This window comes from Schistocerca serialis, chromosome 2 (genome assembly GCF_023864345.2).
Source record: "Schistocerca serialis cubense isolate TAMUIC-IGC-003099 chromosome 2, iqSchSeri2.2, whole genome shotgun sequence".
NCBI lineage: Eukaryota > Metazoa > Arthropoda > Insecta > Orthoptera > Acrididae > Schistocerca > Schistocerca serialis.
Genome location: NC_064639.1, coordinates 508035576 through 508057067, shown reverse-complemented (window position 1 = coordinate 508057067; position 21492 = coordinate 508035576). Strand labels below are relative to the sequence as shown.

General features: G+C 43.6%; 1 protein-coding gene across 1 annotated transcript in view; it reads right to left on the bottom strand.

Moving 5' to 3' along the window:
* LOC126456155 (uncharacterized) overlaps positions 1-21492 on the bottom strand; it is a 157032-nt gene that overhangs the window by 9408 nt on the left and 126132 nt on the right. Inside the window, exon 10 of the mRNA XM_050091909.1 lies at positions 18330-18485. Coding sequence (XP_049947866.1) covers positions 18330-18485 — 156 coding nt within the window. The remainder of the gene's footprint in view (positions 1-18329; positions 18486-21492) is intronic.

Below are 21492 nucleotides of genomic sequence, written 5' to 3'. Positions count from 1 at the left end.
CGGCAGCTGGATGTGAACAGCGCGTAGCGTTGCGCAGTTGGATGTGAGCCGCCAGCAGTGGTGGATGTGGGGAGAGAGATGGCGGAGTTTTGTATTTTGTCATGAACTGCTACATATATTGTGACTATTAAGGTAAATACATTGTTTGTTCGCTATTAATATCTTTCATTTGCTAACTATCCCTATCAGTAGTTAGTGCCTTCCATAGTTTGAATCTTTTATTTAGCTGGCAGTAGTGGCGCTCGCTGTATTGCAGTAGCTTGAGCAGCGAAGATTTTTGTGAGGTAAGTGATTTGTGAAAGGTATAGTTTAATGTTAGTCAGGGCCATTCTTTTGTAGGGAGTTTTGAAAGTCAGATTGCGTTGCGCTAACAAAATATTGTGTGTCAGTTTAAGCACAGTCTTGTATAATTGTTCAAAGGGGACGTTTCATATGTCGACCCTTGGCCTAGGATACCTCACTGGAATCTTCTGATTTTTTTTCTTGTAGTTTGTGTAATTAGTGTAGCCTTTGTTTATTGCTAGCGCGCAATTGTAGAGAAAATCTCCTTTGTAGTTGCAGTCTTTCATTGTTGTACAGTAAAACGGTTGTGGCATGCATGTAGATTTGCACCAAGTATTTCGCAGCTGCAATTAACTAGATATTATTTTCAGTGTTATGTTAATGTGTTCTCTTATTTTTGCTCTTCAAATTGTGCTTTTCTGTGTTGTCGTGTGAAATATTGTGACAATAATGGCGTGTGAAAAACGTAATACTAGGCTCCAAAGTAAACTGAGAAATGACAGTGAAGACGAAAGCAGTGTGTTAGCGCCGCAGAGTAATGAATTAACAGACATTCAAAATAGTGATTTGGTAACTGTGCATAGGGAAATGGAGCGGGTGGCAAACAATGGCGTGGACAGTGAAACAATTAGTGAAGAGGGACGCATTATCGATCGGTCGGTCGGCAACAGCTCGCCTCAGGAATCGGGAATGACAGGACACAATTTTGCAAACACTGTAGACTCAGGTTTTGGGTTCTCACCGTTTTCTCAAATGAGTCAAGACACATTTTCCGCTTGTCAAAATGTGAATGTTGCCGGTGCAAATTCACTGCCGAAAAGCGCTGAGGAACATGTTTCGGACACCAGTGCATTGTTATTACAATTAATGCAACAAATTGGACAAAAGCTTCAAAAGTTAGACACACTGGAACAAAATCAGAGACAAACACAGCAAAAGCTTGAAAAGTTAGACACCACACTTGAAAAAACACGTGAAGATTTAACTACTGAGTTACATAACATTGAATCGAAATGTCAAAAGATCTGTAATGACGTAAAAACACAAATTTGTGAGCATTTCCAACCTATTTTTTCGCGTCATGAAAATGTATTACAGAATCACGAAGCAGCCATAAAAGAACTGCAAACTATTGTTCATGAAAATCATGAGACCTTGCAAGCTAAAATTGACTCAGTTGCATCTACTGATTCGGTTACGCAACTTGCACGAACTCAGGAAAACTTAAAGGACACAGTAGATTCGATTTCAACACAAATGGACACTCTGAAACTTGGTTCAGAAAAACACACTGAGGAAATGTGTTCACTATCGGAGAAAGTAGCCAAACTTTCGGATCAGTTCAATAATTTATCTACGAAGGTAGATGATAATCTGAATGACACAGAAGAGTGCAAACAAATTAGGAAATTCAAACAAAATCAGAATCAAATCCGGGAAGTACAAGATCAGTTGGCACAAGTAATACAAAAATTTCATATTTCAGAGGACACTCGCGCTCCAACACGGGAACAGGAACTTAGAAATACGGAAAAGCCACAAAATAATAACACAGGGCATTTCGGAAATTATGAAAGAAATTGGCAAGGTGCACCGAATTTTGAAATGGAACCGCCGAAACGACGTAACAATGACCGATATGCGACTCGCCGGCATGATGACTTTGACTATAAGCTGTTCATTACTACACGTAAATTCAAAACATTTAAGAATTCTGGCAATGACATTCATCCACAAGCGTGGCTCCATCAATTCTCTCATTGTTTTCCTCCCAACAGGTCATTAGAGCACAGATTAGAATTTATGTGTGGCTACTTGGAGAATGAACCAGCTGTAAGAATGCGATCGGTAATTCACGATTGCCACAGTGAAGGAGAATTTTACCATGCCTTCCTCTCAGCATATTGGTCTCAAGCCACACAAGACCGAGTAAGACATAGCATCATAATGATGAAACGTTTCGAACAATCTGAATTTTCCAGTCTTATGAAATATTTTGAAGACATGTTGCATAAGAATCAGTATCTTTCAAACCCATACAGCCCCTCAGAACTCATCCGCATTTGCTTAATCAAACTGCCTGAACATTTACGACATATTATTTTGGAAGGACGTTGCAAAGACGACATTGAAGCATTTCAGGGACTCTTACAAGAATTAGAAATTGACACAGACAGTCGCGGGATGCGAAAACAGGAAAACAATCACTACAGGTCACATCCGTCACAATTCCGTGACAACAGAAGTAATAACTGGACACGACAAGCCTATTCTTACAACATAAATCGTGACCAAAACAGACACCACCCGTATGACAACCGTTGGCAGAGTAGTAATAATTACAAAGAAAGATCACATTTCCGTAGTAATGAATATGACAGAGACAATCATAGAAACAGACAATATGGCAACCAGAACTATTATTATCACGGGAGACAGAATAACTTCAGACGCAACAGCTCAGCACGCAGTTACGATTCAAGGAGAAATTCTCCACCACGTGACGGACAAGGAAGAAACTATGGAATCGACCGACATGACGACAGACAATATATTCGTAACGACAGACCTGAACTTCATCAGAACTGGCGGGATTCAAACAGGGCAGGGCCTTCTCGTCAGAGTGAATTTGTAGAAGTTAGGTCTCCTAATCCCAATAACAACGCGCGCCAACAAAGAGACAGACAATGACTCGCGCCGCAGGCACCCACGTGCGCCGGCTGGCTCCGAGAAAAATAACATAAGACACTAGCCTTGAGAAAAATTTTAGCATTCTTTACCGATGTATACAACATGATAATTGCTTTGAAGTTGAAACTCTGTGCACTAGGAAGAGTAAAGGTTTACACCACATTTCACATGTAAAACCGTTTATTGAAAAATAATCTGCTTTTTAACTTTGTCTTTGCCATATAACTTTTCACTTTACATTACTAGTATGCTTTAGAAACTGTTACCATGCAACAATGTTTGAAGTTAAATATCCAGTCTAGAACCTAGGGAACATTTTTAAACAGAAATTACGATTGCATTGTTATAGTGAACAGACGACACAGTGTTGTATTTGTGCATTCTTGCTTGTTTGTTGCACGATTATGTAACGACTATAAGGCTCACATACTTAGAACATTTACCAGTACTCTTAATGAGATTTTAATGCAACATTTTGGTTTATTTGAAAATACATTCTGAATTTAAAGTGCTTTCTGTGAGATACCAGACGACAGAGTGATTAGTTTATGTGACAGATACACGATTTTATCACGACGCTACTAATGAGTGACAATTTACAATGTTGCTTTTGCGCTATATCTGTTTTATATCTGCACAGTTTTTCTGAATTACTCTGGAAAGTAAAACAGGTTTTAGTAGTAACGTTTGTGGTATAGCTACAATGAGACTGCCTTTTCTGTAGCACAACAATACGTTACAGCACAGTACTTTCCTCATCACGGCAATAAGCGTAATAACTAAGACATTTATACGCAAAGCATTTCACTTTTGTGTATTATGAGGTAAGTACATTGACTTCTGCAGAACTTAGCTTTCGGAGGACGATAACTACGACACTTCCACACAGATTATGTTGCAACAAGACGCCCATTTAGCGCTACAGTACACGTATTTGAGTGATTAATTTTGTACTTAAAACATTTATTTTTAAAGATTTTTGAATTACAAAGAAAGTTTTCCGTGATACATTTCATTCCATTGCTGTAATCTGTAACACCTGAGGGTATAATTACATTAATCCTCAGGGGGGTACACGCTTACTTTGTGTACCATGTTTGTGGCAACCACAAGGGACCCTAGCTAATATGATATTTGCTTATACAACTTTACACATCGGTACCATATTTCTCTAACACGCAAATTACACAGCTATCTGATCATGTAACTGAGAGAGACAAACATTTATTTTACTATATCGGTGACAGATGTTTACGTAATTACACAGTTGGATAACTTCACACTTATGAAACTGTATTTTGTCTGTACTTTGTAAACTGTTCATATTTTTTCGGAACCATTGTGATACTATGAGAGCTTTGAATGATGTATTTGGTATGGGATCATGATTTTTAAAGTACGTTTGAGGTAGATGACACTATTGAAATGAGCAGAGAATTTATTTGGGTTTTGAAATTATTGGAGGAAGCTACGACAATTTTGAGAATTGACTGAGATGTTATGATATTATTACGACGACGATGTGTACTATGCTGTTGAGATATGTTTATGATCAATAAGATGATGCTACCGTATATGAGGAATAAGAAGTATGTTGGAAACCAAGAAGTGTACTTTAAGAGTTATGAAATGTGTGTAAATGCGTGACTGTATCACAATGCTGACGAATATTTTATTTGGACACTTATATTTATAGGGTTTTGTTTCTACACATTTGCAACGCAAATTCTCGACCCGTGAAATTTTGTATATGAGACTGTCACAGTAGCGGAAACTGCTGTCGTAAATATTTCCGTAAGAAAGTTAAGTGACCACCTGCACGTAATGCGTCGTGGGCACGCAGCTGTGTCAGACGCCGGGAGAACAAGTCATTAGTGAGTGCCTCATCAGAAGCACAGGTAGAATAAAAGAAAGGGGAGGCCATTGTTCTCGCTATTGACACTTCCTTGTTGAAAGCATACTGTGGAGCTCGTAATTTATGATATTTACTAAAATGCCTAATGAAATGATTAGAAACATTTTACATCTATTGTCTTTGTAGTTAAGAGATTGCTCATTTTGTTTAATATCTGGTTTACAGCTGTGTTGCAGCATTGGTTTTGTAAAATAAACTTAAATTCATCTGCTAATGTGAACACTTTCTGTCAACAGATCTATTAAATAATAATATTTTGTGATCCACATTCTTCAAAAAAGGAGCACTTGGAAAGGAAAGAACAATAAGAAGGGACTAGTAACAGTAACTGCATACATAATATTCTTTTCAAGTACATGGTAATATTTTTTTTACAATAAGTTGTTGTGGTGCACCACTTTAATTACTTAGACATTAAGATGTGATTATACATTTCCCTTATCTGCATTGTTATCTTTAGTGTACTATTTTTTCTGCTTGAGCTATGTCATGTTTAGATATAAGCTGCTGTTTGCCAGGCATAGTGCTACTGAACTTTAATTTGTGTTACTCTGCTAAGCCAGATTTATTTTTCTTGTTTGCTGCTCATTGCCTTATATTAGTTGTAATATTGCTGCTTGCTTTGACAATTTCCATTTTTTTTCATTGCTGTTTGTATTAATTGTTTTATGCTGCTGCATTGCCTCGTCTTTTAGTTTAGCATCTGAGCTCAGTAGATTTAAGTTAGCTTAAGAGGGGGTAGACTATATAAGAGAATGAGTTGCGATGAATTGGATGAAATGCATTGAGAAGGTATAAGAAAATGGTTCGGCCAAAAAAAAGTATTTTGAAAGGATATGAACCAATAAACGTAGGGTTTAGGGACAACAGGTTTAGGTAGGATTTTCTTGGAAATAAATGATGAGGTAAGATAATGGAAAATAAATAATGAGGTAAGAAATATGTGAACATATAAATACAGAAAGCATGCTTGGATAGGATTTTTTTGTGGAAACAAATGTTGAAATAAGACGAAAAATCTACAGAATGAAGTTCTGGGCGGGACTGCAGCACCAAATGTTACACTGAAAACAAACCCTGTCCTTTCCTTTTGTGTTATTCCACTATGTGTTTGTGTACCCTTGTGTATTTGTATTCTTTCTGTCTCTGTGTACTATTTCATACAATTTTTTTCTCTTCTAATACTAAGCTACATTCACTATGATGAGGAATACTGTTATCCTCAAATATAATTTGCATTAATAATATGTTATTTACTTCGTAAAGATGTTTAGGCATTATTTATTCCATTTTGTTTTAATGTTCATGGATGAAGTTGATGTTTCATTAATTATTCTGATCTTTTATGTATGTACTCATTCGTAATTCCTGTAACACTGATGTATATGTTATTTCGATTCTTTTGTAAAGCCCATATTACTACAAATGTTATCTGTACTATTATGTTCTTTAATGATGTATTTTGTACCTTTGTAATTGTATTTTCGTGTTGTAAACTTATAATTGTATAGACACCAGTTCTTCAAATTAAGTTACATTTCACTGCACACGTTTCTGTTGGTCATAGTATATGGACAATATGTGAGAAGTAGGGACTGATAGTGTTTGCACGTGTGTTAATGATTCAGCAAGGGACTGGATAACAGCATTGCTGGTTCTAAGGACAATTCCAAAAACTTTGTGAGTGCACAAGAGGTGGTTATGGACTTGCTATATTATCCGCAAGACTCTTCAATGGTGATTGTGCACATGTACAGTCACAACAGATGGCTGCTGGCCATCTCTACAAGGACTACAGTGGGTCTACATCTTTGATGATCCATCAATACCATTATTTCTACAAGGACTGCAGTGGGTCTGCACCTTTGATGACCCACCAATACCGTAATCTCTACCAGGACTACAGTGGGTCTGCTCTGTGATGACCTACCCACCAATATTCTTCAAAACTTCGACTGACTCTGCTGTGGGTTTGCTCTGTAGTGGCGCATTATCTGTCAGCATGTCAAGAGTCAGCACTGTCTTTCCGTTGGAAGGACAACGCTACTTCTTCAAGACTGCATGGAAATCCACTACTTACGTGTGCATTTTCTTCTACTGCTCAGACTTTAAGGAAAACACTACTATTTTACCTTGATGAACGATCAGGACTGTCTTTATTGACTGTGAGAAAATTTGAGCTTTTGACCAACATTGTATCAATAAGTGTGTGCATTTGATATCTTTGTTATTGTAATTATGAAAATTTTTTCAAATCTGTATTGGCCACTACCCAAACCAATTTGTAAAATTTTTTGTGGGGAGCATGGGGGCTATGTAAGTAGGCTGTTTATGTTTTCTCTATGTAAGTAGGCTGTTTATGTTTTCTTATTGGCAACGTTACGTAGCGCTCAATATGAAAATCACTGGCTGTGCTGTGTGCAGTCTGTGTCTAGTTTGCATTGTTGTCTGCCATTGTAGTGTTGGGCAGCGGCAGCTGGATGTGAACAGCGCGTAGCGTTGCGCAGTTGGATGTGAGCCGCCAGCAGTGGTGGATGTGGGGAGAGAGATGGCGGAGTTTTGTAATTTGTCATGAACTGCTACATATATTGTGACTATTAAGGTAAATACATTGTTTGTTCGCTATTAATATCTTTCATTTGCTAACTATCCCTATCAGTAGTTAGTGCCTTCCATAGTTTGAATCTTTTATTTAGCTGGCAGTAGTGGCGCTCGCTGTATTGCAGTAGCTTGAGCAGCGTAGATTTTTGTGAGGTAAGTGATTTGTGAAAGGTATAGTTTAATGTTAGTCAGGGCCATTCTTTTGTAGGGAATTTTGAAAGTCAGATTGCGTTGCGCTAACAAAATATTGTGTGTCAGTTTAAGCACAGTCTTGTATAATTGTTCAAAGGGGACGTTTCAAAGTTTTCAACAGAACATTTGAAGATGACTTTGACGTGACACACAATAATATTTTCTATATTCTGTGAAGTATTCTGGCGCTTATATGTCTCACTGTATACAAATTACGTACAAACCAGCAAAATTACTATTGTGTGCAGTAATGTATCAAAACAATCTCTACGACGTATAAGAAAAGACAATAAGTTACGTCAGTTATTTTTGGAACATAGAAGATGCTGATTCGATCTGATTTTCGTGAAACAAACGCACTGTGCCACCTGTAAACACGTGCTACCCCATGTGATCGCTCACAGACTTCTATACAGGCATTTCTACACAGCATTTTAAATGGAGACATTGAAATATGTCGAAAACTACACATCAGATCAAAAATGTTATAATTTCAGTTTGTTTGTCTCGGAGGGGGACATGCGACGATACCACACACGATTCGCTACCCCCTCCCCCCCCCTCCCCATCCGTGGGTGGTGGGGGCAAATTCGAAATCTTCAGTGAGAACTCCCATTTTATATTGCAGATGACGATTCTACGGTAAAATAGACATACGCATTTACTTCGTTTCGGCACAATAGAGCTGTAGTCGGAGGAATAGAAATGAGTACACAATCTTAATTTACGACGTGCTACTGGGTGGTCCCTGAGTATCCAGTGGCACGTGGGACTCCAGCTCCATTCTGCGAGGGTGCGACAGACCAATATTTCAGAACTTCTAATTGCAAACCCCATTCGCAATGTTGTATTCCTCCAACATATCTAACAGGGGACCACTCGACACGCCACAGGGACCGTGTAGCGGACTACGACGTACCGTAACTGGCAGAACATTGTGACCGGAGCTCATATATCGTGCAGATGTAGAACAGACAGCGGCTCTAAGCATTCCAATACCTGCACAGTCTTTATTGCCTGGACACCTATCTATCATTTGGAGAACAGACGTGCAAGTGGACGATGAATTTTGCAACACAGAAGAAAAAACTGAAATAATCCTGATTTACGGAGGATGTAGGAGAAATATTGAGGCTGGTCTTGCCTTGTATGCGGAGCGTTTTCCAGAGAAAGTTCGCTCTCATTCGTTCTTTCACAAGGTTGTGAATGCCTTCATGTCTGATGGCAGCGTATAGACCGGCAAAAGGAAACGAAGCAGACGTGTTACAGGAGAAGCTAATGAAATAGCTGTACTAGTGGCAGCAACCCACAACCCACAGCCGGCCCGTGTGGCCGAGCGGTTCGAGGTGCTTCAGTCTGGAACCGCGCGACTGCTACGGTCACAGGTTTGAATCCTGCCTCGGGCATGGATGTGTGTGATGTCCTTAGGTTAGTTAGGTTTAAGTAGTTCTAAGTTCTAGGGGACTGATGACCTCAAATGTTAAGTCCCATAGTGCCATTTGAACCACTTTGAACCACAACCCACGGATAAGCGCCAGGCAATTACACAGTGATTGTGGTATGTCGTAGGTAGTACTGTCACAGTACTACATCGTCATAGGTATCATCCATACCACGTGTGCCTGCATAAAAAACTTTATGGCGGCGATTTCCATTACCGGGTAGTGTTTTGTGAATGGGCACGTCAACAAATGCAAACGATCCCCACGTTCTGTACTGGTATAATATTTTCCGATGTGTCGACATTCACAAATCTGGTAGCGTTAACCGGCATAACATGTGATACTGGAGTGTAAACAATCCTCACTGGTTACGACAAGTTGATAGTCAATGTCCTTGGTGTGGCATCATGGGGAACAAGCTCACTGGTCCGTATTTTATTGACGGCACACTGAATGGACACAAATAAGGAACATTTTTGGAACAGGAAATACCGATACTACTGCAGGATGTAGCTCTGGGCATTCGACAACGTGTGTGGGTTCAGCATGACAGTTGCCCAGCGCATTACGCAATTGAAGCACTGGAGGTATTAGACCGTGTTTGGCCCTATTAAATGGACCGCTAGCACGCCGGCTTTGAGGTCACCGGATCTCTTTCTATGGGGTTGTTTAAAAGATAAGGCGTACCAGTAAATGCCAGCAAACCATGAAGAGATGGTCGACCGCATCAGAAAATCCTGTGCTGACATTCCCGCAGATACGCATCTATCCTTTATGTGGACATTTGTAAAGCGGCCACTAAGTGTAGTGAAGTTGGCGGACTACGTTTGAGCACTTATTCTATTGGAAAAGTAGAGTAGCGTTCGCCTCGAGCCACGACCACAGTGGTGCGTCGAGTAGTCCCTTGTCCTGTATGTTGGAAGAATACAACGTTGCGAAAGGGGTTTCCAATTGGAAGTTATTAAATACTGCCTTATCGTGCCCTCGCAGCATATAGTTGGGGTCCCACGAGCCATTGAATATTCAAGGGCCACTCAGTAGCATGTCGTAAATTACGATTGTATACCTGTTTCTATTCCTCCTATTACAGCGCCATCTGAGGCGAAATGAATAAAATACTTCAAACAAATTTTATTTAGATTTTGCCGTAGAATTGTAATCTGCAATAAAAAAACGGGATTCCCATTGAAGATTTCCAGTTGCTCCCCGCCACCCACGCACAGGGTGGGGTGGGAGGGGGACAGGGGTCGAACGTCGTGTCATTGGATATCCCCTCTGAGACAAGCAAATTGGAATTATAACTTTTTTTTATCCCATGTGCAGTTTTCGAAATATTTCAATGTCTTTAGTTAAAATGAACTGTATATCCACAGAATGGTCTACAGTATTTTAGTCCTAGTTCCCAAAGCCTCATGTTATATGTAAGCACTAGATAGATATGAGACATAGAGGTCCCAACGCTCAAAACTACATGTTACGTTAGTGGGACACATAACTCTCGTCAATGATGAAAGGTCAGACGCTGGCCGCGGCGGCAGAGCAGTTATACGCGCTTCAGTCCGGAACCGCGCGACTGCTACGGTCGCAGGTTCGAGTCGTGCCTCGGGCATGGATGTGTGTGATATCCTTAGGTTAGTTAGGTTTAAGTAGTTCTAAGTTCTAGGGGACTAATGACCTCAAATTTTAAGTCCCATAGTGCTCAGAGACATTTGAACCATATTTGAAAGGTTAGACACAGCATTCAAGGCTTGATGACGAAGCTGGCGACAAAGGGAACATTGTTATATCTGCAGGTAAATTATTTTTCTCTGTTAGAGTGATTTCCAAGCCATTATTGCCCAAAGGTAACCTGACTAGACCACTTGACTTTTTCCTGTGGGGTCACGTTAAAGATAATGTGTACAATAACAAACCACGCACCATCGACGAGTTACGTCAGAACATTCGTCAGGAAATCCAGGCATTCACCCCCAATACTGTGTCAGGCACATTGATGAACAAGCAACGCCGTTTTGAACTATATATAAATATGAGGGAGGTCACTTCCAACAGCTCTTGTAATGTACCTTCATTTGACAACCATAAAGGTATGTCATGTATTAATTTGGTTTTATATTTGCTAATATTAAGATTTTGTAACACTTTGCTCAAGGCTCCCAATGAGTGGTAAACCCTTTATTGGCATTGTTGCACTATAACGTAGTTCAAATAATGCCACACAAACTTCTTTATTTATTTATTAAATAAGTCAAATTTTGTGTATCTCGTTTAAAAGGACCAACAGCATTAATATCCATCGCAGATCATTCGTTCAAACCAACACACATTATGTTCGCGTGTCATTCCAAACCAAGAGAAGTTTTATAAAGAAGAAATGGATGAGTAAACTGTGGTGTCACCACCAGACACTACATTTGCTAGGTGGTAGCCTTTAAAACGGCCGCGGTCCGGTAGTATACGTCGGACCCGCGTGTCGCCACTATCAGTGATTGCAGACCGAGCGCCGCCACACGGCAGGTCTAGAGAGACGTCCTAGCATTCGCCCCAGTTGTACAGCCGACTTTGCTAGTGATGGTTCACTGACAAATTACGCTCTCATTTGCCGAGACGATAGTTAGCATAGCCTTCAGCTACGTCATTTGCTACGACCTAGCAAGGCACCATTATCAACTGCTATTTATCTTGTGATGCATGTACCGTCAGACCGATGTTCACCAATTATGGATTAAAGTTAAGTATTCCAGAAGCTACGTACTATTTTTGCTACTATAAAGACCTTGTCATTTTCCAGACCTCACGCCATTCTGCGTGAGCTTAAACGTGTGCCCTTCGGCCTCCCGTCCTCGTGGATTGGCTGTCTTGCCAGTCCACAAAAGTTGACGACGAGGATTTTGCGTTCGTCTTGCTGTCGCCCTAATTTACGAGTACTTGTGTCATGGCTTCGCCACAATCTCCAGATGTACTGTCCGAATTTTATCGCTTGCAGAATCAGCAGATGCAGGCCTTATTGGATGCCCTTGGACAGCTCGTACAGGGTCAACGTGCAATGCAAAGCGATCCGGCAACCGCCGCTCCACCGCTACCGCAGCCACAACACGCTGTTGCACCACCTTTTCGTCCGTTTGATGCTGCACTGGAAAGCTGGACGGAATGGTGACGCCAATTTGGATTCCATCTCACCTACAGAATTCAAGGTAATGAGCAGCAGCCTTTCTTGTTAGCATCCGTGGGCGTCCAAACGTACTGTGTGATACTGAAATTATTTCCCCAACGCGATGTAGCAACTCTGTCCTACGACGAAATTTTGTCTGCATTAGATGCATATTTCAAAGAACCAGTCAATGTAGTTGCGAAAAGGTATACATTCTTTCGTACAAAACGTACGGCCGGTCAGACTAATAGGGAGTGGGTTGCAACTTTGCAAGGCCTTACTAGGGATTGTGCTTTTGAGTGTCAATGTGGACTCCCTTATTCAGATACTATGGTATGTGATGCAATTGCACAGAACGTTTCTGATGTTCGCATAAGGGAACAGATTTTGAAACTAGTCAATCCCTCCCTTCAACAAGTGGTGGACATATTGGATCGGCAGGACACACTTGACTTTGCTCAGGAATCATTTGAAACTTCGCCACCCGTGTGCCAGGTAAACCGGCCCGCCGGGCACGCTGCACGAAACAGTAAACAGCCCTCGCGCCCGTCCACGCAGCTGCCGCCAAGCTCTCAGCCACGTGTGCCACGCAAGCCAGCAAATGCAGTGAAATCATGCCCGCGGTGTGCTACTAGACATTCGCGTGAGAATTGCCCATCACGGCAAGCTATTTGCTTTTTCTGTAATAAAAAAGGCCATGTTCGGAGTGTTTGCCAGAAAAAGCTCAGATTGGACACTCACAATCATTCCAGGCCCTTTGCTTCGCGCCGGAATTGGAATCAAACCCAGAATACTCAGGCTCGTGAAACTTCGCCCTTGGAAATTCATGTAGTTCATTCCACTCCGCCCAGTGCCACTCTCTCTAACAGTGACTGTGTTCGTCCCACAAATAGTGCGCGTCTACATCGCCGGAAATCCCGTCAAGTCACAAGTGATTCTGTACCAGTGTCAGTTCACGTTGCACGAGGCAGTCGCTCTTGTCGTCAGCAGGACAAGTAACATTTTGTAGACTTGGACATTAATGGCAACATGATACCATTCCAGCTCGATACCGGAGCTGCAGTTTCACTGATCAATCAGGACATGTACAAACAGCTGGGCACACCTCCGTTGCGTGCCGCAAATGTTAAGCTTAGTAGTTATTCTGGACAAGCAATCCCTTTGTTAGGACAGTACAGCCTTCTTGCAACATACAAAGGACAAACAAAACTTGTGTCATTGTACCTCCTTCGTTCTTCTTCTGCAGTGAACTTGTTTGGTTTAGATTTATTTCAGTTGTTTAACTTGTCTATAGTCAATCAGGTCCTATCAGTGAACCAGACTGTGCCTTCAGACAGTGTTTCTCATCTATGTGAAGAGTTTGCAGACATTTTTGCACCGGGCCTTGGTTGCGCTAAGAACTATACCGCACATTTGGAACTGAAAGTAAACGTGCAACTGAAATTTTTCAGAGCGCGCAATGTTCCCCACGCATTGCGTGATGAGGTTGCAAAAACATTACATGACTTGGAATCACAAGGTGTCATTGAACGTGTGCAGGCTTCTCTCTGGGCATCACCCTTAGTAATTTTGCAAAAACCTTCCGGAAAATTGAGACTTTGTGTGGACTTCAAGGCAACAGTGAATCCACAACTAGTGATTGCAACTTTTCCTTTACCCCGCCCGGAAGATCTTTTTGACAAACTGTGCCTGGGTAAATATTTTTCGAAGTTGGACCTAGCAGATGCGTACTTGCAAATACCGGTGGACGAAGAATCCCAGCGCGTCTTGGTGGTTAACATGCATCTTGGTTTGTACCGGTTCAAACGATTGCCATTCGGATGTGCATCCGCTCCTGCATTGTTTCAGCAATATCCACAAACTGTTTGTGCGTCGGTCCCTACTGCAGCAAACTATCTGGACGATATTGCGATCTTCGGAAAGACGGAAGAAGAACATTTAGCCCATCTCAGGACATTATTTCAGATCTTGCGACAAAATGGTCTTCGCTTGCGGAGGGACAAATGTGTGTTTTTTGCTCGGGACTTACCCTATCTGGGACATATACTCAATGCCCAAGGCATACATCCCAGTCCCGAGCACCTCCGTGCTATACAAGACTTGCCTTCGCCGCAGAATTTGCAGCAGCTACAGAGTGTGCTGGGAAAAATAAATTATTATCATCGCTATGTGCGCCACGCCTCTTCCATTTCAGCTCCGCTTCATCGCTTACGCCGTAAAGGTGTTCCGTTCGTCTGGACGACGGAATGCGAACGCGCCTTTCGCCAGTTGAAATCGGCTTTGCTTTCCAATACTTGCCTTACGCCGTTCGACCCCCGGAAGCCCCTTTTGTTGATGGTGGATGCATCGGATTTCGGGATCGGTGCTGTGCTTGTGCACAAAGATAGTTCGCACGATCGCCCTATTGCCTTTGCGTCCAAATTGCTCTCGTCTGCGCAAAGAAATTATTCACAGATCGAGAAAGAAGCTTTGGCTCTCGTATTTGGTGTTACTACGTTTCATGATTTCTTGTATGGTCGTCACTTTACCATCATCACAGACCACAAACCTTTGACATCGCTTTTCCATCCGACCAAGCCTGTACCTCCATGAACAGCGCAGAAATTCATTCGCTGGTCTATTTTCCTCTCGCAGTACCGCTACGATATCTTGTATCGGTCCACTGTTAAGCACGGAAACGCCGATGCGTTGTCCCGTTTGCCTGTTGCTGAGGACAGAGCATTCGATTCTTCCGAACTTGCTTGCATGTTCATTGATTCGGAAACCGATGACGTGGTCGAATCGTTTCCGATTGATTTTCGTCGTGTAGCTACAGCCACAGCTGTTGACCCTGTCCTTGCTACCGTTCTGCGTTTTGTTGCCACGCAATGGCCCTTGTCAAAGTCACGGATCGAGGATCCGTTGGTTCGCCGATTTTTTGCTCACAAGGAGACTTTTTGTTCGACGTGGTGTTTTGCTGTTGCGTTCTGATAATGATCAGTCCAGGGTCGTGGTCCCACGTTCGTTACAGTCCTCTGTCTTACGGCTTCTCCACCAAGGACATTGGGGTATAGTGCGAACGAAACAACTTGCTCGTCAGCACTGTATTTGGTTCGGAATCGATGCTGCGATTACGAATATGTGTTCTTCTTGCATGGTGTGTGCCGAACAATCCGAACCACCGCGGAAATTCTTTGCATGGCCAAAAGCCACTTCCCCTTGGCAACGCTTACACATCGACTTTGCTGGTCCATTCTGGTATGCTCGATGGTTGGTTGTTGTCGATTCATTCAGTAATTTTCCTTTTGTTGTCCGGATGTCTTCCACGCCATCATCTGCCACCATCCAAGCGTTATCCGCTATCTTTTGCATTGAAGGTCTTCCACAGACTATTGTTTCCGACAATGGCCCACAATTCATGTCCGCAGAATTTCAGTCATTCTGCAAGGCCAATGGTATTCAACATCTGACGTCCGCGCCGTTTTCGCCACAGTCAAACGGTGCCGCTGAACGTTTGGTCAGGACTTTCAAGTCACAGATGTTGAAGTTGAAAGAGTCTCGTTCTCGGGAGGACGCGTTATTGCTCTTTTTGTCCTCGTATCGCTCTCAGCCTCGAGATGGTCGCTCGCCGGCTGAGTTGCTTCACGGTCGCCCTCATCGAACCTTGATGTCTTTGCTACATCCGCCACATCAGGTTCCTGTGCAGCGGCAGACACCTGCTTTGGCCCCAGGCGACGTTGTATACTATCGCAACTATCGAGGTTCACGGCGTTGGCTCGCAGGGCGCATTCTTCGCTGCCTCGGCCGTGCTATGTATCTGGTTTTGGGGGCCTCTGGTGAGGTGCGTCGGCATCTCAATCAGCTGCGCCTCTGTCGTCGCACGGGTTCTGCCGCTCCCCGTCTGCTTTCAGCGACGGTGCCGTCCGGTCAGCGCCCTGGGGACCCATCTACTGGCTCGCCTCAGCCCCAGGTGTTACCGACGCTGCCTTCCATTTTGCCCCATGGCGATGCGCCGCCGCCTGTTCTCCCGCCGGCGACGCCCGCAGTGGACGCGTCGCTGCAACCGCCAGGCGCCTCCCTGGGTCACGCGCCGCCGATCGCTTCCCGTGACCCGTTGTCCTCCGCCATGGACTTCTTGCCCGCTCCGGACCATAGGACGTCTTCGGCCGTCGGGTGCCCCGACCCGATGGAGGTCGACCCTTCGGCCCCTCCTGTCTCTTTACGGGCGCATACACCGCATGTTGGCGTGCACCCTGGACTAGGTTTTCAGGCGTTTCCTAGCTCCCCACGGACCGAATGGCACGGTGCGGGTGGCACAGCCTCGCCTGTTGTTAGGCTCCCCACCTCGTCGCATACGTCAACATGGGGTCCTCCCCACGGCGGGCGGAAGCCTTATAACACAACCGTACGCCGATTTGCGGTTGAGGAATGTGGTTTCACCACCAGACAACACACTTGCTAGGTGGTAGCCTTTAAATCGGCCGCGGTCCGGTAGTATACGTCGGACCCGCGTGTCGCCACTATCAGTGATTGCAGACCGAGCGCCGCCACACGGCAGGTCTAGAGAGACGTCCTAGCATTCGCCCCAGTTGTACAGCCGACTTTGCTAGCGATGGTTCACTGACAAATTACGCTCTCATTTGCCGAGACGATAGTTAGCATAGCCTTCATCTACGTAATTTGCTACGACCTAGCAAGGCACCATTATCAACTGCTATTTATCTTGTGATGCATGTACCGTCAGACCGATGTTCACCAATTATGGATTAAAGTTAAGTATTCCAGAAGCTACGTACTATTTTTGCTACTATAAAGACCTTGTCATTTTCCAGACCTCACGCCGTCCTGCGTGAGTTTAAACGCGTGCCCTTCGGCCTCCCGTCCTCGTGGATTGGCTGTCTTGCCAGTCCACAAAATAAACAAACTTGCGTTCTCCACTAGACAATCCACAGGTGGATTGTTCCGAAAACTGCAGCCACATATAAAAACATTGATGACGTGCACGATATGGTATTGGACGATCGCTGATTAAATATCTATGAAACAGATGATGCCACAGACATGTCAGAAGAAAGAGTAAGATGCATTTTACTTGAGAAAATTAATGCGACATAGTTTTGTACAAGGACGCTGCCACATTTGCTGACTGCTTGCCAAAAGCAAATACAAAAAGAGTTTCATGTTAATGTCAGGACTGTTTTGGATAGACAGCTTCCAATTTTGTGCGCAATTTTCCTACCGTTGGTGAGACATGTAACTATCAAGTCACATTAGAAAGGAAACATCAATCAAAACATTAGTGATGGCGAAGATCATGCACCAAAAGAGACGACGTCAATTTCATTTACCGGAAAGAATTTTTTGAGACATATCTACAGCTACATACCACAAGCCACACTGAACTCATTTACAAAAGGGAAACTTAGGACAGCACAGAGAATCATGGAGAGATCAATGCTGGGCTATACAAGAAAGGATAGGAAAAGGGCAGATGACATCCGGTCTGTGACGAAGGTTAATGACATCTTAGAGACAGTAGGTTCCTTGAAATGGCAGTGCGCTGGCCACGTCTCAAGAAGAAAAGACAACAGATGGACGAAGCTACTACTGGAGTGGAGTCCGAGAGAGCACCGGAGGCCTAGTGGAAGACCACCAGACTGATGGGACAGAGACATCAAGAAGATCACTGGTAACACCTGCAGACAACTGCCCAAGACCGTCCCACTTGGAGAAGACTGATGAAAGCTTACCTGAATCCACGACTCGAAGAGGCCACATCATTTAATGATTGAATTGGCTGATAATGATGATGATGAAAATAAGTTAGCATACACTAGCCAACACAGTACAGGATGCAGACACGATTCACCTCCTCGCAGAAGCACGTGAGAACAAAAATTAAATTAAATCCGGTGTATAAACAGAAACTGATGCTACTCCTGGCATGTCCACTCGACTCACCAGCTGTGGCTACACGTTGACTCTAGGAAGCACTCAGAGATGTTGAAAATAACACTGTCTGGAACAGCGGCAAACAGGACGAGACGAGTAGTGTAGACAGAGGGTCAGTACTTACTGGCGTAGTTGGGGCTGATGTCGACGAGCGAGGCGAGCGGCCCTGTGGAGACGGCCCCGCTGGCGCCCACGGCGGCGGCCAGGCACACGGCGGCCACCACGGGGCTGCAGCCCGAGTAGGCCAGCCCCAGCACCAGCACGCCCTGCACCACCGTGCCTGCAACGACACCGACACTCATGCACTCAGCACCACTTACCACAAGGCCAAACTGACGTAGACAACCACTTCATTGTCTTGTATACAGGGTGGTCCATTGACAGTGACCGGGCCAAATATCTCACGAAATAAGCATCAAACGAAAAAACTACAAAGATCGAAACTCGTCTAGATTGAAGGGGGAAACGAGATGGCCCGCTAGATAGCGCTGCCATAGGTCAAACGGATACCAACTTCGTTTTTTTAAAAATAGGAACCCCCCCATTTTTATTACATATTCGTGTAGTACGTAAAGAAATATGAATGTTTTAGTTGGACCACTTTTTTCGCTTTGTAATAGATGGCGCTGTAATAGTCACAAACGTATAAGTACGTGGTATCACGTAACATTCCGCCAGTACGGACTGTATTTGCTTCGTGATACATTACCCGTGTTAAAATGGACCGTTTACCAATTGCGGAAAAGGTCGATATCGTGTTGATGTATGGCTATTGTGATCAAAAAGCCCAACGGGCGTGTGCTATGTGTGCTGCTCGGTATCCTGAACGACATCATCCAAGTGTCCGGACCGTTCGCCGGATAGTTACGTTATTTAAAGAAACAGGAAGTGTTCAGCCATATATGAAACGTCAATCACGACCTGCAACAAATGATGATGCCTAAGTACATGTTTTAACTGCTATCGCGGCTTATCCGCACATCAGTAGCAGACAAATTGCGCGAGAATCGGGAATCTCAAAAACCTCGGAGTTGAGAATGCTACATTAACATCGACTGCACCCGTACCATATTTCTATGCACCAGGAATTGCATGACGACGACTTCGAACATCGTGTACAGTTCTGCCACTGGGCACAAGAGAAATTACGGGACGATGACAGACTTTTTGCACGCGTTCTATTTAGCGACGAAGCGTCATTCACCAACAGCGGTAACGTAAACCGGCATAATATGAACTATTGGGCAACGGAAAATCCACGATGGCTGCGACAAGTGGAACATCAGCGACCTTGGCGGGTTAATGTATGGTGCGGCATTATGGGAGGAAGGATAATTGGCCACCATTTTATCGATGGCAATCTAAATAGTGCAATGCATGCTGATTTCCTACCGATGTTACTAGAAGATGTTTCACTGCATGACAGAATGGCGCTGTACTTCCAACATGATGGATGTCCGGCACATAGTTGACGTGCGGTTGAAGCGGTATTGAATAGCATATTTCATGACAGGTGCATCGTTCGTCGAAGCACGTGGCCCGCACGTTCACCGGATCTGACGTCCACGGATTTCTATCTGTGGGTAAGGTTGAAGGATATTTGCTATCGTGACCCACCGACAACGCCTGACAACATGCGTCAGTGGATTGTCAATGTATGTGCAAACATTACGGAAGAAAAACTACTAGTTGTTGAGAGGAATGTCGTTACACGTATTGCCAAATGCATTGAGGCTGACGGACATCATTTAGAGCATTTATTGCATTAATGTGGCATTTACAGGTAATCACGCTGTAACAGCATGCGTTCTCAGAAATGATAAGTTCGCAAAGGTACATGTATCAAATTGCAACAACCGAAATAAAATCTTCAAACCTATCTACGTTCTGTATTTTAATTTAAAAAACCTACCTGTTACCAACTGTTCGTCTAAAATTGTGAGCCATATGTTTTTGACTATTACTGCGCCATATGGAGAAAAAAGTGGTCCAACTAAACCATCCATAATTCTTTATGTACTACACGAATATGTAATAAAAAATTGGGGTTCCTATTTTAAAAAATGCAGTTGATATCCATTTGATATCTAGCGGGTCAACCATAGTGCCATCTAGTTTCCCCCTTCAAGCTAGACAAGTTTCGTTCTTTGTAGGTTCTTCGTTTGACGCTTATTTCGTGAGATATTTGGCCCGGTCACGATCAATGGACCACTTTGTATGGGGTGAGGCAGAAAGATTTTAACATTAAATGGGTATTTAATCAATATAATTAGAAGACAGGAATTTGGTTAGAGGGTTTCACTTTGGCACCCATCCCGCTCAGTGCACTTACAGAGTGTGTCCATTGTTGATTATAAGGCCCATTGGCGTCAGTGGAGCGGTGCTTCAGGTCGTCCAAGTTGTTGGGTTTGCTGGCGTAGACACGATCCTTGACCATACCTCACAGACAAAAATCGCATGGCGTCAGGTCGGGTAAACGTGCTGGCCATGGGAGAGGTCCACCTCTACCAATACTACGCTTACAGAACATGTTGTTCAAGTAATCTCGAGCCCTCAGAGGCACTGTCTTGCTGAAAGTATCCTCGCTGGAAAATGGCAAGTGGCGCGTTCTCCTCCATGAACGTGCTGAGCGTGGCAAGGTAATTTTCTCCCCTGCACGCCTGTTCTACACAAAAGAAGGGTCCTCTCACTCTAACTTCGCTCACTGCACTCTAAACGTACATCTTGAGGGAATCGCGCATGCTCCCTCTAACATCCGGAGGGGCTCGGTCGCCTGGATGACACAGTTGTGCTTGTTCACACAACCGCTGAGGTGGAGTGTTGCTTCGTCAGAAAACATGAATAGAAAGTCAGGCTCCAAATGCAGCATTTCCATGGTAATTTGTGCAGCACTCACATACGCTTGCTTGTTCGTTTCTGTGAGCCGCTGCACAGTCTACAAGTGGTGTGGCGTCGTTGCTAAATCATGGGAAACGTAAGTTTCTAGAGAAAGACTGCGTGAGGACTCGTTTGGGCTGGCTGCCATCGCTCTCTAAATGAGGATGATATTTTCTTCAGTTGAGGCAGATCTCTCTTTCCCGCTGTTTCCCTTTCAGTCGTCTAGAGCATATCCCGTCCTTACAAATTTCTCATAGATTCTACCAATTATCACGCGCGATGGTGCATCCCATCCGGTCCATGTCTTGAACTTTTCTCCTACGATATTTCGGGTCTGAAAGACCTCCATCTAGGCAGCTATCTTCCTTAGTTCCTCAATGGAATGTCGGGACACCGCGGTTTAATCTGCG